We start from the raw sequence: 16,870 nt of genomic DNA on the forward strand, positions 1-16,870 counted from the left end.
ACAAAAGACTTAGCAACTGAAAAACAACAAATCAAGACTTTTTTTTTTTTGTTGTTGAAAGTTCCGCAAATTTCTAAAAATATTTTCAGGGGGAAGTCTTACTTTAGTTCCCGAAATGTTCTTCCTCAAGACAATTCTTAAAGCATTTTGCTAATGTTGTGGTAGGAACATTCTTTGTCATCAGTGTTTTTTATAGAAAAACTTTCTCAACATCCTATAAATGCCCCAAGAATATTGCAGGCAAAATGTTGCACCTTTGTTTATATGTCACATTACAGGAACGTTCTGAGGCTTGAGAATATCTTGAAAACATTTTTTTTGACTATCGGTTCTTATTTTGTTGTAATCCTCCAAACATCATCTGTGTTCTAAAACTTCTTATTTCCAGTGGTTAGAACTGAAACAACAGTTTGGAGTTCCAGAAAAGTGCAGCGAGTGGCTCGGTGACTTTATGTGCTGGCAGCAGGTTAAAGCTCAAATCATGTGAACTATGATGGCTACACGCTGCGACGAATTCCCACGCTGCTGATAGGAAAGAGGCATCGAGCCAAAAACTGATTTCAGCAGGAAAGGCTGATCTTTTCCATTGATTTCCACTCAAGTTTTTACAGTAATGTAGCTTGTTATAGGTCAGTAACACATTAAACATTTATTTCCCCTCAATAACTTTACAGACCTATTAAAGTTTATTAACTGAGGTAATTAAGGTAACAAGGTATAATTTTCATGCAATAATTAACCAGTCTGTGTACCAATATTGACACCAGTAGCAGCAGCAAAGCCAATGAAATGATCTTCTCTATTTTTTACACTCCCCACAGACTAATAATAATAATAAAATAGAGGAATTCAGGGTTAAACAGCCATACGAGGAGCCAAAGGTCAAGACATCGAAGCCTCTGGTGGATCAGTTTTGGACATTCTTTTGAAAAAAATCTGCATTATATTGACTTAAATTAAGAAACGCCTTCATTGATCCCATAGTGGATGAATTTGCAGTGTTACAACAGTAAAACAGGCGAAAACCTAAGTAGAAAAATATGAATAAACAAGAATTATGTATACACTACCATTCAAAAGTTTGGGGTCACTTAGAAAAGTCCTTAGTTTTTGAAAGAAAATCAGTTTTTTTCAACGAAGATAACATTAAATGAATGATAAGTCCAGTGTAGACATAGTTAATGTGGTAAATGACTATTCTAGCAGGAAACAGCTGATTTTTAATGGAATATCTCCATAGAGGTACAGAGGAACATTTCCAGCAACCATCACTCCTGTGTTCTAATGCTACATTGTGTTAGTTAATGGTGTTGAAAGACTAATTGCTGATTAGAAAACCCTTGTGCAGTTATGTTAGCACATGGAGAAAAGTGGGAGTTTTCATGGAAAACATGGAATTGCCTGGGTGACCCCAAACTTTTGAACAGTAGCATAATTAGTGACATTATACAGATTCTTCCATCTGCACAAATGGCTTAGAGTCTCCAGAATGTGGCAGATATTTTACAAGGCATTGATTTCAAAGATCTCGCTAGAGGTTTTAAGAACTCCGCCTGTTTTGTTCAGTTCTTAGCAACTTCTGAGCTCCTTCTCTTAATGTTGGATCTCCATCTCCAGTTTAAGACCCTGAGGGTGGAGGAGTACCGGCTGGCGCTGAGGAACCTGGAGCAGCACTACCAGGACTTCCTGAGGGACAGTCAGGACTCCCAGATGTTTGGAGCTGAGGACCGAATGCAGGTGGAGTCCAACTACAACCGAGCCAACCGGCACTACAACACCATGGTCACCTCTGCAGAGCAAGGTGGGTTCAGTGTTCATGAATCTCACCAAAACACAACCGGAAACACTTCAAACAAAATTTTTGTTGAACATTTTCTCATTTCTCATGCATTTTGAGTTGAAATTCAATCATTTGCTCATAAGTTGACTGTCACGTTTGCAGGCTTTGTGCCTCCCAGAGCAGGTAAGGAGGTTTCAGTCGCAGCTTCTGATTGGCTGAATTAAACGTTGTGTGTTTGTTGCACTGAGGGCTGCTTTGTTGTCATTCCACTTCATGCATTAACTCCATCATCGTCCTCGTAGATGTTTGGATTCATCCTAACTTCACTTGCATCATTTGTGTCTCTGTGCATGAGTTTAATGGCAGCTGATTCCTGGAATCAATCAGTGAATGAAGAAATCAATCAGCCGATGATTTAAGACTTAATAAGCATGAAAGCGTAAACTCAGATTGTGCAATATGACACAGAAACATAAATCATGGATGTAATCGTGCTAAAGCTCTGGTGGTTTAATGAGATTAAAATGTTTTGGATTTTAGGAGCTTCAGTTAAAAAAACTGCACCAGAATACAGTAAATTCTATGAAATAATCCTAAAACTAACCCTGCAGCTTTGTGAGTCTTATCATATAAGCAAAACAGGACTTATTTTTCTGGAATTAGCTTCCATGTCGATGTGTTTTGTTCCAACCAGGTGAGCAGGACGAGTCTGTTTGTAAAACCTACCTGACGAAGATCAAGGACCTTCGTTTGAAGCTTGAAGGCTGCGAGAATCGAACGGTGACTCGTCTCCGGCAGCCGGTGGACAAAGAGCCGCTGAAAGCCTGCGCCATGAAGACGGCCGAGCAAATGGTAAAAAACCGAAAAACACAAAGATGGGACGGGAATAACCTGAATTAAACTCTTCCCAGCTCAGCCAGGAATGTGGGACGCAAGATAGAAACCAGATGCTAAAGGATTAGTAAAGTTATTTATCGCTTAGTAATAAAACTGACAAACAAAGGAGGCAAAAATGCAAAAGAAAACAAGGCCGGCGGGTGCTGTTAAATATGTGGAAGAATAAAACTGAACACAACAGTTTCCTGTGTGGGTGGAATCTCAAGAGACTCAACTTTAGCCGCACAAGAGTTTTAAAATCCAGCAGATTTTCCCATTCGTTGAAACTTCACAGATAATCTTCTTTCTAAAACTTGGACAAACTAGAACATCTAAAAATAATGGTGCATCACACACTAGAGGATAATATTAAGATTATTAAACCAAAGGGAGCAGAGCAGCACTGCATGTGATCTAATGGGGAAACAGATGGAAACAAATTGGAGGCTTCAGCACAACAAGCTGCAACGCTAATAATAGTTTGCAGTTACAAAAGCAGAAAGCAGTCTAGAAGACAAATGGTGGAGAAAATGCAGCCAACACATGTTGTTCGGTCTTAATTATGAACTGAAGGTGAGATTTTAACTGTTAGCTTTAATATCTGTAGCTAGCATTAGCCTAGTTAGACTCCCTGGAGGGTAGAAACTAGAAATTTTACATTTCACACAGCTTTCTCTTCCTGACTTTCTACTATCTACATCTTACACTTTCCAAAATTGAATTGACTATTGAAAACAACACCAACAATGTCCAAAAAAAGTTTTGATGAAGGTTTGGATCATGCAATAATACTGTTTTTTGTCATGAATTAATTGCAAATGTTCCTAAAATCATTCTCTTGTCGATATTTTAAGGGAACACTATTGCTTAGCACCACTTAAGATGACTGTAGTCGGTTTTAAGAAACACAAACGAGCCAAAAAATATTTTTTCCTGTAACAGAATGATTGTAAGGTACATCAGACCATTCTATACAGCAATGTATCAGCACTAGAGAATGGTCTGACAGTGTGAGAGTGATGTTAGCCTCAAGTGTTAAATAAGATAAGAGAGGATAAACTTTTATGATCCCTCACTGGGGAAATTTACATGTTTCAGCAGCTGGATACAGATGAGGCTGAAAGAAACAATTACAAAAGTACAATAAGGCTAAAAATAAAAACATAATCATGCAATAATCATGTAATCATGATGAATTTAAATATGAATGTGTATGTAGATTGTTTGACATTACACTGGATGCAAACATGTCGATCATAACCATCCAGATGTTATTAGGATAATAAAATGATCTGTCTAATAGTATGTCTATGTAATTATCTATCTAATAATATGATAATATGTTTGATGTTATTGTTGTGGCCACAATTCAAGCCATTCAGGATGTTTCAGACGGGATCTATAGATGCTTCACATTACCAAATATTCTATTCTAAATATCGATTAGACCAAGATTTCCATTCTATATTCCTCTTCCAGTCTTCTGGAGATGTGAAACTGGAGTAAATTATCCAGAAACTCCTGCAGTCTGAACACAACAGGTGGCTCTAGTTGACGTTTTCCTCACGGAAGCTTCAAACATGCACCAGAAAGTTGTAAAAGATGTTGTTTCTGTGCGACAGAAAGTCCAGTCAGAGCTGGAGGGCCTGAAGAAGGACCTGAACTCAGTTGCTGAGAAGACGGAGGAGGTTCTGGCATCTCCTCAACAGTCCAGCTCGGCCCCGATGCTTCGCTCCGAACTGGACCTGACTCTGAAGAAGATGGACCACGTCTACGGCCTCTCCACCGTCTACCTGGACAAGTGAGGCTTTAAACCTTCTCATTTCTCAGCTTCTACATCCCTGATTGTTGTTCCCTCTTTATCTTCGTCCTTCTTTCCAGTGGAGGAAATGAGGATTTAGCTTTGGACAAAATGAGACCTTCTTGTTTCTAAGCATCATTTTAAAGTGATGCTAGTTAGAAATGATGCTTTAACAGCTGCATCATCCACCTGTTGTTTAGTTACAGCCTGCAGAACACTTTTATTTGATTCCCAACTTGGTGTAATGTGGCAAAAATACACGGACATCGAGCATTTTTAGCTTTTTGTACGATCCACGTGTAGCGGGAAGTATAAAAGATATGAGACACAAAGTGTAGCTACTACACAAATAAAGAGCAACTTATGCAGATTTTTCTTTCGGAAAAATTAACCAAAATACTTCTATACATTTTTTGACATTTTCTGTTATTCCTGCTACAGATAGTTTATAATTTCCTGCCTTGTGTCGCTCATAGCTCCTCCGGCACACCTCCTTTCTTGTAGAACTAAAACATCCTTCAAAATAAAGTCCTGAGATATATTTTTCTATATTTACAAGAGCCTTACGGACAAATCTGTGCAATATTAACACTTCTCTATTAGTGTTTCTACTTATAGAATCTGTGCAAAACCATTGATATGTGCAACATCGGTATTTCCACATCCAGAAATGTGAATTTAAAGGTGAAGTTTCTGCACAGGGAACAGAACTGCAACCGTTTTTATCAACGACTGCTCTGAAAATCGTCAGAAAACGGTGAAAAATATCAGATATTCAGTTTGCTGTCAAAGAAAAGTGGAAAAAAGGAAAATATTCACACTGAAGAAGCTGCAATCACTGTATTTACAGTTTGTATAGTGTTTGGACAACTTGAACTACTTCTTATGTATATTTTGTGTTTGTTTTGCTGATGCAACAATCAAATTTCTCGACTGTGGGATTGAGACGAGGATGCCAAAATAGAGAAATGAGATCTTTTTGTGGTTTTCTGAGCACTTTTTAATGGATTTTAAGCTGTGATTGTGCTTTTTCTAAAGCTTAAATGTTGTTTTTCAGGTTGAAGACGATTGACGTCGTGATCAGAAACACTAAAGATGCAGAAGACACCCTGAAGAATTATGAAACTCGTCTGAGAGATGTCAGTAAAGTTCCAGCTGATGAGAAAGAGGTGGAGGATCAACGCGGTCAGCTGAAGGTAAATTCGCTGCAGTTTTACGGAGGTTTATTTGTCCTGAACGAACCGTGACCGTTGCTCCTTTGGCCGACAGTCGATGCAGGCCGAAGCCGAGGCCGACCAGGAGGTGTTCGACCGGCTGCAGGGCGAGCTGAAGGCGGCGTCGGCCATCAACGACAAGATGACGAGGATCCACAGCGAGCGCGACGCCGAGCTGGAGCACTACCGGCAGCTGGTGGGCGGCCTGCTGGAGCGCTGGCAGGCCGTGTTCGCCCAGATCGACCTCCGGCAGCGAGAGCTCGACCTGCTCGGACGCAACATGAACTCCTACCAGGGGAACTACGAGTGGCTCATCCAGTGGCTCGGAGACGCCAGGAAGAGGCAGGAGAAGATCCAGGCGGTGCCCATCGGAGACAGCAAGGCCCTCAAGGAGCAGCTGGCAGAGGAGAAGGTATGAAGGAGGAAGGAAAAAAAAGCTGCGAGGGGTGAAGGAACAACCACGGTGCCCTCTGGTGGTCGATGGGAAGATTCTGTCTTTACCGACTTGGATTCCTTACTGGCTGGTGCGACTTTGGGGTTTTGTTTTTTATTGTTTATAGTTTGTCTTTTTTAACATTTATTCCAGAAACTCTTGGACGAGATCGAGAAAAACAAGGACAAGATTGAAAATTGCCAGAAAAGTGCGAAAGCTTACATCGATTCAGTCAAGGTACACGTTCATGTTTTCAGCTCTACAGCAGAAGAAAGTGTTCTTTTTCCTGGCTTTACTCAACTCGTGTTTTTTTTCTTCTTTTTTTAAGGATTACGAGCTCCAGATTTTGACCTACAAAGCTCTCCAGGATCCGATGATGTCTCCTCTTAAAAAACCCAAAATGGAGGGCCAATCTGATAATATCATTCAAGAGGTAAGTCATAAAAACACAACAGCTGATTCAGCTTTTATTGAAACTTAGAGGAGTAACTTCACATTATTGTGAAGATTAATACCATAAATATGAATACTATCCTTTTAAAGAGCCCATATTGTGCATGTTTGTGGCTTTATAATGTTATTTTTGGTGTCTACTGGAGAAGGTTTACATGCATAAATGGAAACAAGGAGCTGTTCCAGTTAATGTCTGATGTTTTATGACCATCAGTTTTATTTACTTCTGTTTACTTTCTGAGAAATCGTGTTTTGGTCCCTGATTTTGACATCTCTGACTTGTACAAATACTAAAATACCCAGCTGTTATTTTCATGGACAAGAGATCAGTCAGTGTGGTAATAGTTTGAAAATACTTCTTGATTATGTTTCAGATAAAAACACATGCATTTAAAGAGGTGGTCGAAGCTGCAAATTGTGTTTTAAACATCTAAACTCCAAAACCTGCCAGCAGGTTTGAAATTCATGTTGTCTTTTTGAAAAATTGACAAAATTGCACCATTTATCTGAACAAGAAACTATAAAAAAACCCATCAAAGAATCAATTTATTTTCAACTTTGAGACCACCCTTGAGCATATCGTCTGTCAAACGCATTCCTGTTGGGAAAATGAACCAAATCCATGTATAAAAGTGTGATATTTAATCAAAATCACTTTATTCCACGTGTGTGATTTTAAAGTTCACCAAAAACATTCCCTTAAAATTTGTTCAATTTCAAAAAATAATAAAAATCTGCACCTTTTGGTGCAACTCTGACACCATTATTAGCTCCAACTTTGACCAACAGTCACATGACAGCAAATTCAGGAACTTGTGGGTTGAACTGCAGGCAGTGTTTACACAGAGACCAGTATGGGAACTAATTAAATATGTTAAACGTAGTACAATATCTATATTATGGTATGTAGAGCTATTATTTCTTCCCCAGTATTGGTAAACCTGTGGGAAAAATGTGCTATACGTTGATTGCAATTTTTTTCAACTTTGGAAAAATAAATAGTCAAAGAAATTCAGGTTTTCTTTTTTCTTTTTCTATATAAAATATGGCATAACTGTTGTGAGGGAAAAATGACTCTTTCCCCTTTCTAAGGTATTTCCTTGCAGCTGTTAGCTGACATCATCCTAAATTATCTTCAGACAGGCGGACGCTGGAGGAGGAAGATATTCCAGGACTCTCTGCTCTGGTCAGGGTTAGATATCGTCTATTCTGATGTGACTAAGCAGACGAGTTGTCTCCATGTTGGTCTCTAGTCTAAATCTGACCTTCTCCCAGCTACAATATACACCTGAAGATCAGAGAGAATCATCATCAGAGCTGATGCTGGCATGAACTGCTGCTCTGTTGGTGTCACTTCTCCTGATATCAGTAAAACTTACTAACAGCTGAAGTCCTCTGAGTCTCCAGTGTGTCTCTGCCTCCTCATCCTCACTCGACCTCGCTGAACTTCCACAACAACTGTCATAGTGCACAGAAGACAGTTTTGAGTTCTGTCTGCTTCTATTCATGCTTGTTGTGGCAGGATTACATACTATAGTGGAAAAATTAGTTTTTAAAAAAAAAAAAAGAAAAAAAAAAAGTGACAGGAGGAAAGAAAAAAATGCCCAGAAACTGCTGGGAGTTCAGAGAGTTTAAAAAAAAAAAGGAATAATAAATACAACTAAATACAATAAAACAACTGCAATCAACGGAATCCAAAGAAGTGTATGATGAATTAAAGGCAGTCATTAGAGCTGTATGCAAAGAACAGAACTGAAATTGGATCTAAACTGGAAAAGATAGCGAGGAAAAACAAGAAGTGAGGAATCTTAACCAAAGTTCTGGAGCTGCCTCTGAGAAAATTTGCTTTAAGCACCAGTCTGGATCCAGGAATTACTAAAAAATTGTAATTTAATGATGTTAAAAAGGGAAATGCTGGACACATAAACTGCACAGAGTCCATTCAAGCATTTATAGACAAGTTACAAAGTTTTAACACGGTGTTAATTCTGCGTTTTTTCTAGTACGTGACGCTGAGAACCCGCTACAGCGAGCTCATGACCCTCACCAGTCAGTACATCAAGTTCATCACCGACACACAGCGCCGCCTGGAGGACGAGGAGGTAACTGCTTCTGTCAAAAACCCCACAGAAACCTCACTAACTCCAACACTCCGACCTGTTAACCGGCTGGTGTATGGGAAATCATTTGTCATCTATAAAGCAGAATGTTGGCACTTTAGATTCAAGATCCAGACGTGTCAGTAGGACGGTGGTGAAGCAAACTGTTTCATCCAGAACATCACATCCAGCACGTCTCCCATTCCCGACACCGTTAGTCAGCTCATGTCACATAATACTAGCTGGTAAACTCCCCAACTCAGTCACATTTTCAAAACTGCTTTTATTTTAGTGTCTGCTTCTTTATTTCCTCTTGAAATCACCCGAACTTGTGGTTTGAAGGCTTGAGTTCGGCTCCCTGAATCCTCGGATGCTTTATTTTTCAATCTACCTTTACTTTTTTTTTACTCCCTCCCTCCCTCCTTTCTAACTTTCTATTGTGTTTGATCCCTTCGACCTGCTCGCCAGTGCTTTGTCATGATGAGTATTAGTCACACGCTTAAGAGGTGAATTCACCCCAAAGCACCAGGTATTTAAAATCAACCCTCTCGGTTCCATTTCATCCGTCTGTACATCAGATCCTCATCTTCAGTGACCGGAAGGTTCAATACTTTTTGGAAATCGTGTCTCTGGATGAGAAATTGGCCTTTAAATGTCAACTTTTAATGAAATCTGGAAGCTTTTATATGTAGTTCTGTTGTCCTAATGTGTCACTTTAATTGCATTTTAAAGCACTGATAGTCTTTTTAAAGGATTTGAGTCCAGAATGATGCCTTCAGGTGTCTTGTTTTGTTTGTGCAAATCCCAAAAATATAAAAACAAGAAACCTATGCTAAGAAAAGCAACAAATCCAAAGATTATTATGGTTATTTTTCACTATTGTGTTGAAAAAATGACCTAAAGATGATCAAAATAGTAGTAGAGTAGGTTTCTGTCTGTTCATTAATCACTAATAACTTCAACTCTACTGTTTTGTTGCATTGGTTTGCTCTAGAAAATTAAATTAAGAGACCAATTTAGGAGGTTAACCTGACAGGTTTCTAAAACGTTGAACCTTCCTTGTAGGTGTCAGTCACCTGTACACATCGCCACAGTCTTATTTCTCTCATTTCGTGATGTTTGTCGTCTCTGTTGGCAGAATTAGTATCACTTAATCTTGGATTCGTGTCTTTGTCACTTAAGCCCTTTTCAGACATGAAATACTGACGGCATTCAACGAAGGTCAATTTTAACGATCCTTGTGACTTTATTTGTGCAATATTTGGCATAATATTGCACTAATAAAGAAAAGACAACATCTAAATCTGCTGTGGAACAAATCATTTTCCTGGAGCTACAGTTATACATTTTGTGACACTTCACCTGTCTGAGGTGAAGAAAAGTCCACAGTCTAACCCCCTATTAGATCCTGATCCATCCTGTATCCATGGCAGGGATATTTTTTTTACTAATAGCTAATAAATTGTTATTTTTGTTGATCCATGTGCATAAATGTGCATAGACCTCTTTATTTGGGAATGTTCATATAGATCCTGGTGCTGTCTGATGCTGCAAGTATTTAATAAACTCAGAAGAAAGACTCCTAAACAGCTGGAAGCAACAAACTAAACTTCAGCTACTGCTAATCAAAATTTGACTTTAATATTAATAAGCTCATAATTCTGACCTTTTAAATATTTTTGTCCACCTTTCAGTTTGAAGTAAATGTGAAGTTTTAGAGCAAAAGTAATGAGAAAGGCGGCCACAAAAGATGTTTTTGGCCAATATTGATGCTGAAATGGGGGAAATCACTTCGCACAGCTCAAAGTTCTTCACTTGGAATCATTTATAATTGTATGTAATTTATACAGTTGCTGCTGTAAATGTGTACAAGTCATATTGGAGATGCGCACATGGATCCTGAAGCTGCAGGTATTTAATAAACTCAGAGGAAAGACTCCTAAACAACTGGAAGCAACAAACTAGAATTTCAACTTCTGGTAATGTTTTGTTAAAAAAAAAAAAAAAAAAAAAAAAAAAGATTTACATTCATTATTTGTGAGTCTCCTTAATCTGACCTGTTAAAGTCTGTCTTCTGTGTAGTAAAGTATAATTTTTATGGACATTTTAGTATGTAATAGATTTAACATTGTAGGGCAAAATGAACCAGAAAGGCGGCCACCAAAGATGTTTTTGGCCAATATTGGTGCTGAAATGTGGGAAAAAAACACATTGTTTAAATATAGGTTAACATGGCTGCATGCACTTCAGACTTGAGCTCAGTTGAAGGCTGAAAAAGTGAGCGAAAAGTGAGCGTCCGACACGTTTAGATGGCGTCAGATCAACAGAAGGATGTTCATGTCTGAAAGGGGTTTTTACATCTTAATCCAAGCGTGTTCGTTACATGAAATCATGCTGTGTTTGCTGCATCACTATGCTACTCTTCGTAGTGACAGTTATTCTCTTTCTTTCAATTCTGATTACCTGCAATGCAAATCCATAAAATATACCTAATTACTGGGCTGTTTCTCTTTATTTAGGTCTTTGCCATCTTTCCGTCTTCGCTCTTTTTTGCATGTTGCAAATTATTTATTCCCTGCCTATTCCTCCTCACTTTTTTATTATAGGCTGCTTTACTTTAAAGATATAAAGATCTAAGCTTAAATATTAAATGGTGACTGAATTATGCAACAATTCTCCCTTTAAAAACCCATTTCTTTCATAGTAATACATCAGCAGCATCACATATGTTTTCTGTTATCACATATATAGAATTTACTGTACAGTAAATGGAATTATAACATATTATATCAAACACAAATCAATTAGATGCATGACAGCAGAGTGTAGTGTCGTCCTGTGTTGTGAAGTAAAGTGTCATTCTGTGTGCCATACATTAAATGAACATGACAAGCATTTCCCGATACAGTATGTTCCTTCTAGTTAAAAACTGCCTGTTGTAAATAATAAGCTGTTCTCATGTATATACATTTTTATGTACCTACATGTGTTGTAACTACTTTCATGTTAAATTTTTTTTATAACCTAACACCGCTAACATTTTCTCAATTCCCTTTACTCCCTCTTTGCTTCTACTAATACAGAAAGCCTCTGAAAAGCTAAAAGAAGAGGAGAGGAAAAAGATGGCAGAGATTCAGGCTGAGTTAGATAAGCAGAAACAGTTGGCCGAGGCTCAGGCCAAATCTGTGGCCAAAGCAGAGAAAGAGGCCGAGGAGCTGAAGTGGAAGATGAAAGAGGAGGCTAACAAGAGGCAGGACGTCGCTGTGGACGCCGAGAAGCAGAAGCAAAACATCCAACAGGAGCTGCATCACCTGAGGAGTCTGTCGGAGCAGGAGATCAAGTCCAAGAACCAGCAGCTGGAGGAGGCGCTGCTCAGTCGCACCAAGATCGAGGAGGAGATCCACATCATCCGAGTCCAGCTGGAGACGACGATCAAGCAGAAGAGCACAGCCGAAGGCGAGTTAAAGACGCTCAGAGACAAAGCCGCCGACGCCGAGAAGCTCAGGAAAGCTGCTCAGGATGAGGCCGAGAGGCTTCGCAAGCAGGTGACCGAAGAGACGCAGAAGAAGAAGAACGCCGAGGACGAGCTGAAGCGCAAATCTGAGGCAGAAAAAGAGGCGGCGAAGCAAAAGCAGAAAGCGCTGGACGACCTGCAGAAGTTCAAAATGCAAGCCGAGGAGGCAGAGAGGCGCATGAAGCAGGCCGAGGAGGAGAAACTGAGGCAGATTAAGGTGGTGGAGGAGGTGGCGCAGAAGACCGCCGCCACAGAGCTCCAGACCAGATCCATGTCCTTCAATGAGAAGGCGACAAAGCTGGAGGAGTCTCTGAAGAAAGAGCAGGGAACCGTCCTCCAGCTGCAGGAGGAGGCCGACAAGCTCAGGAAACAGCAGGAGGAAGCCAACAAAGCCAGAGAGGAGGCAGAGAAAGAGCTGGAAATATGGAGACAGAAAGCCAACGAGGCTCTTCGTCTGAGGCTTCAAGCCGAGGAGGAAGCTCAGAAGAAGAGTCAGGCTCAGGAGGACGCAGAGAGGCAGAAGGTTGAAGCAGAGCGAGACGCCAAGAAGAGGGCTAAAGCTGAAGAGGCTGCGCTCAAACAGAAGGAGAACGCAGAGATAGAGCTGGAAAAACAGAGGAAGTTTGCCGAGCAAGTCGCTCAGCAAAAACTGTCTGCAGAGCAAGAGTGCATTCGCTTGAAGGCCGACTTCGAACACGCCGAGCAGCAGAGAGGCCTGCTGGATAACGAGCTGCAGCGACTGAAAAACGAGGTGAACGCTGCCGAGAAGCAGAGAAAACAACTGGAGGACGAGCTGGCTAAAGTCCGGGCTGAAATGGACGCTCTTCTGAAGATGAAGATCGAAGCCGAGAAGCAGACGCTGTCCAACACGGAAAAGAGCAAACAGCTGCTCGAGTCCGAAGCGCTGAAGATGAAACAACTGGCCGAGGAGGCAGCGAGGATGAGATCGGTCGCTGAAGAGGCAAAGAAGCAGCGGCAGATGGCGGAGGATGAGGCGGCGCAGCAAAGAGCCGAGGCGGAAAAAATCCTCAAGGAAAAGCTGGCCGCCATCAATGAGGCGACTCGGCTGAAGACTGAAGCAGAAATCGCACTGAAGGCTAAAGAGGCGGAGAACGAAAGACTGAAGAGGAAAGCTGAGGATGAAGCTTATCAGAGGAAGCTGCTGGAGGATCAAGCTGCTCAGCATAAGCAGCAGATCCAGGAGAAGATCACCCACCTGAAGAGCTCGTCTGACACCGAGCTGGTGAGACAGAAAACCATCGTGGAGGAAACTCTGAAGCAGAAGAAGGTGGTGGAGGAGGAGATCCATCTCATCAGGATCAACTTTGAGAAAGCCTCCAAGGAGAAGTCAGATCTGGAGGGAGAGCTGAAGAAACTGAAGGGCATCGCTGACGAGACGCAGAAGAGCAAAGTCAAAGCTGAAGCCGAGGCCGAGAAGCTGAAGAAGCTCGCTGCAGAGGAGGAGAAGAAGAGGAAAGAGGCCGAGGAGAAGGTGAAGAGGATCACTGCAGCAGAAGAGGAAGCAGCTCGACAGTGCAAAGCCGCTCAGGAGGAAGTCGAACGCCTCAAAAAGAAGGCAGCTGAAGCAAACAAACAGAAAGACCAGGCTGAGAAGGAAGCAGAGAAGCAGGTGGTTCTGGCCAAAGAGGCGGCGCAGAAATGCAGCGCTGCCGAAAAGAAAGCTCAAGATGTTCTCAGCAAGAACAAGGAGGACGTTCTCGCTCAGGATAAGCTGAAAGACGAGTTCAAGAATGCTAAGAAGCTCGCCGAAGCTGCAGAGAAAGCCAAAGTGAAAGCTGAGAAAGAGGCCGCCGTGCTGCGTCAGAAAGCAGAGGAGGCTGAGAAGCAGAAAAAAGCTGCAGAGGCTGAAGCTGCTAAACAGGCCAAAGCTCAGAAAGATGCCGAGAGACTGAAGAAAGAAGCCGAGGAGGAGGCATCGAAGAGGGCGACGGCCGAGGCAGCAGCTCTGAAGCAGAAGCAGCAGGCCGACGCAGACATGGCAAAGCACAAGAAAGAGGCGGAACAAGCCCTGAAGCAGAAATCTCAGGTGGAGAAGGAACTGATGGTGGTTAAACTGCAGCTGGATGAAACCGATAAGCAGAAAACAGTGCTGGACGAGGAGCTCCAGAGAGTCAAAGGACAAGTCAACGATGCCGTCAAACAGAAGGCGCAGGTGGAGGACGAACTGGCCAAAGTTAAGCTCCAGATGGACGAGCTGCTGAAGCTGAAGCAGAAGATCGAGGAGGAGAACCGACGCCTCATGAAGAAAGACAAAGATAAGACGCAGAAGCTGCTGGCAGAGGAAGCAGAGAAGATGAAGAGCCTGGCGGAGGACGCCGCTAGACTCAGCGTGCAGGCTGAAGAAACCGCCAGACAGAGGCAGATTGCCGAGGCCGACCTGGCCGAGCAGAGGGCGCTGGCAGAGAAAATGCTGAAGGAGAAGATGCAGGCCATCCAAGAGGCGACCAAACTGAAAGCTCAAGCGGAGGAGCTGCAGAAACAGAAGGACCAGGCGCAGGAGAAGGCTAAAAAACTGCTGGAGGACAAGCAGCAGATCCAGCAGCGCCTGGATAAGGAGACCGAAGGATTCCAAAAATCTCTGGAGGCAGAGCGCAAGAGGCAGCTGGAAGTCTCAGCCGAAGCCGAGAAACTGAAGCTGAGGGTGAAAGAGCTCAGCGATGCTCAGGCCAAAGCCGACGAGGAGGCCAAGAAGTTCAAGAAACAAGCCGACGAAGCTAAAACTCGTCTTCAAGAAACGGAGAAACAAACGACCGAGATCGTGGTGCAGAAGTTGGAGACGCAGAGGCTGCAGAGCACAAGAGAAGCTGATGACCTGAAGAAAGCCATAGCTGAAGTGGAAAAAGAGCGAGAGAAACTGAAAAAAGAGGCGGAGGAGCTTCAGAAAAAGTCCAAAGAGGTATTGTGACCCAAAATAACACTGTCAGTAAAGTGGTGGAACCCTTACAATTAACATTATCCTGTGAAACACACTAACTACGGTATTATTACTCTGCAAACACACTTCATGTAAATTGCAGCGCCTTAAGTTAACATGCAGCAATTTATATGGAAGTCTTCAAAGCACAACACAACGGAAATAAAACGGTCACTATAGTGTAGAAAATTATCATTTTATAAGGGTTTTGCTTGTAAATTTTTGAACAATTTCATTTCATTTTACAAGTTTTCACAGTTTTGTTAATTTATAGATAATAATTAATAAAATCACAGAAAAAATAATAACTTAAATGATAAGGTCACATCAAAATCTATATTTTTCATAAATGGCTGTTATTCTTCTATGGTGTTTCACTGTAAAAGTACACTATTTTAAAGTGTACTTAAATCAGAAAACAATTGTAAACTTAAAGATATTTGCAATATGTATGAAAGTCATTCAAAATACAACACAACAGAAGTAAAACGGTCACTATAGTGTAGAAAATTAGTATTTTTTAAGGTTTTTACTTGTAAACTTTTGAACAGTTTCTTATTATTTTACAGATTTACACTGTTAATTTATAGACAATAACTAGTAAAACTACACAAAAATTTTTAATTTAAATAACAAGGTCACATCAAAAATCTGCATTTTTCATAAATGGTTAGTATTCTTCTATGACATTTCACTGTAAAATTACATTATTTTAAAGTGTATTAAATCAAAAAACAACTGTGAATTGAGAGATGTTTGCAGATATTTGACATTCCACTTCAACTGTATTTAAATCAGAAAAAAATAAGAATTTTGGAGATATTTGCTGTCATTTTCACAATTTTATTTACACCTTTTAAGTATTACTCAAATTTTTGAGCAAACTACAGATTTTTTTTCTGGCAACCTTGCTGGGGATTTTAAGTATTTTTTTTCACAGGTTTTTGATCGTATAAAAGCACATTAAAGAAGTATTGCACATTGGAGATGCAAGATAAATATTATAACAATATTATTATTATTATTATTATTATTATTATTAATAAAAATAACAATAATAATAATAATAATAATAATAATAATAATAATCTTTATTTTATTTTCACAGACAGTTTTTGGTTTAGTTCCCTAGTATGTTTTCTAAAATGCTTTTCCGCACCAAACCACTAAAGGCGGCTTAAATGACATTTAGCCTTGTTTTGTGAAAGACAGAAATCGGTTCAAGAAAACCAAGCATGATATGGCCCAACTGCAACTGTGCTTTATTTTGCACTTTACAGATTAATTATTTGCAAAGTTGAACTCTCAAGGTGGCAAAACATTATATTAGCATCGAAAAATGGCAACAATCACGCAAAAATAAACAACTGGTGATGGACTCAGCCAGTTGGTGATAGCTGGTAAACTGGACCGATTATTCAAACCTATTGGAAAAAGTTACCTGAAAAGATCCCTATTAGTCTCTAAGCTAAATAGAAGTCTAAAGTAAAAGGCATGTTAGCTTAGCTTTGATCTCATCCTAACCAAGTGAAATAAAACATTTAGACTAGTGAGATTTTGAGGTGCTGGTTTGTATTACCATTGGAGAGAGCCAAGCTAGCAATTTGTCATCTTGATGCTAAGCTACGCTAACCAGTTGCTGGCTGTAGCTTTATATTTACCGTACAGACAAAAGAGAGTTTTATATCTTTGAATGTAAATCTTTACAAGAGTTTCCAAAGTGCTATTCCTTCAATTATTTATTTAGGTTTTATGCAATGATTGA

General features: G+C 40.5%; 1 protein-coding gene across 34 annotated transcripts in view; it reads left to right on the plus strand.

The window, feature by feature from the left end:
* Window positions 1-16,870, plus strand: part of pleca (plectin a) — a 198,315-nt gene that overhangs the window by 173,421 nt on the left and 8,024 nt on the right. For 25 of the 34 annotated variants that reach the window (XM_035948473.2, XM_035948474.2, XM_035948476.2 and 22 more), the window contains 10 exons: window positions 1,618-1,801; window positions 1,943-1,963; window positions 2,475-2,632; window positions 4,279-4,457; window positions 5,515-5,653; window positions 5,727-6,083; window positions 6,258-6,341; window positions 6,433-6,537; window positions 8,561-8,659; window positions 11,740-15,087. In XM_035948473.2, the coding sequence (XP_035804366.2) occupies window positions 1,618-1,801; window positions 1,943-1,963; window positions 2,475-2,632; window positions 4,279-4,457; window positions 5,515-5,653; window positions 5,727-6,083; window positions 6,258-6,341; window positions 6,433-6,537; window positions 8,561-8,659; window positions 11,740-15,087 (4,674 nt within the window). The remainder of the gene's footprint in view (window positions 1-1,617; window positions 1,802-1,942; window positions 1,964-2,474; window positions 2,633-4,278; window positions 4,458-5,514; window positions 5,654-5,726; window positions 6,084-6,257; window positions 6,342-6,432; window positions 6,538-8,560; window positions 8,660-11,739; window positions 15,088-16,870) is intronic. The other 9 variants (XM_035948475.2, XM_035948477.2, XM_035948469.2 and 6 more) reach the window with 3 other exon arrangements.

This window comes from Amphiprion ocellaris, chromosome 15, assembly GCF_022539595.1.
Source record: "Amphiprion ocellaris isolate individual 3 ecotype Okinawa chromosome 15, ASM2253959v1, whole genome shotgun sequence".
Taxonomy (NCBI): Eukaryota; Metazoa; Chordata; class Actinopteri; family Pomacentridae; genus Amphiprion; species Amphiprion ocellaris.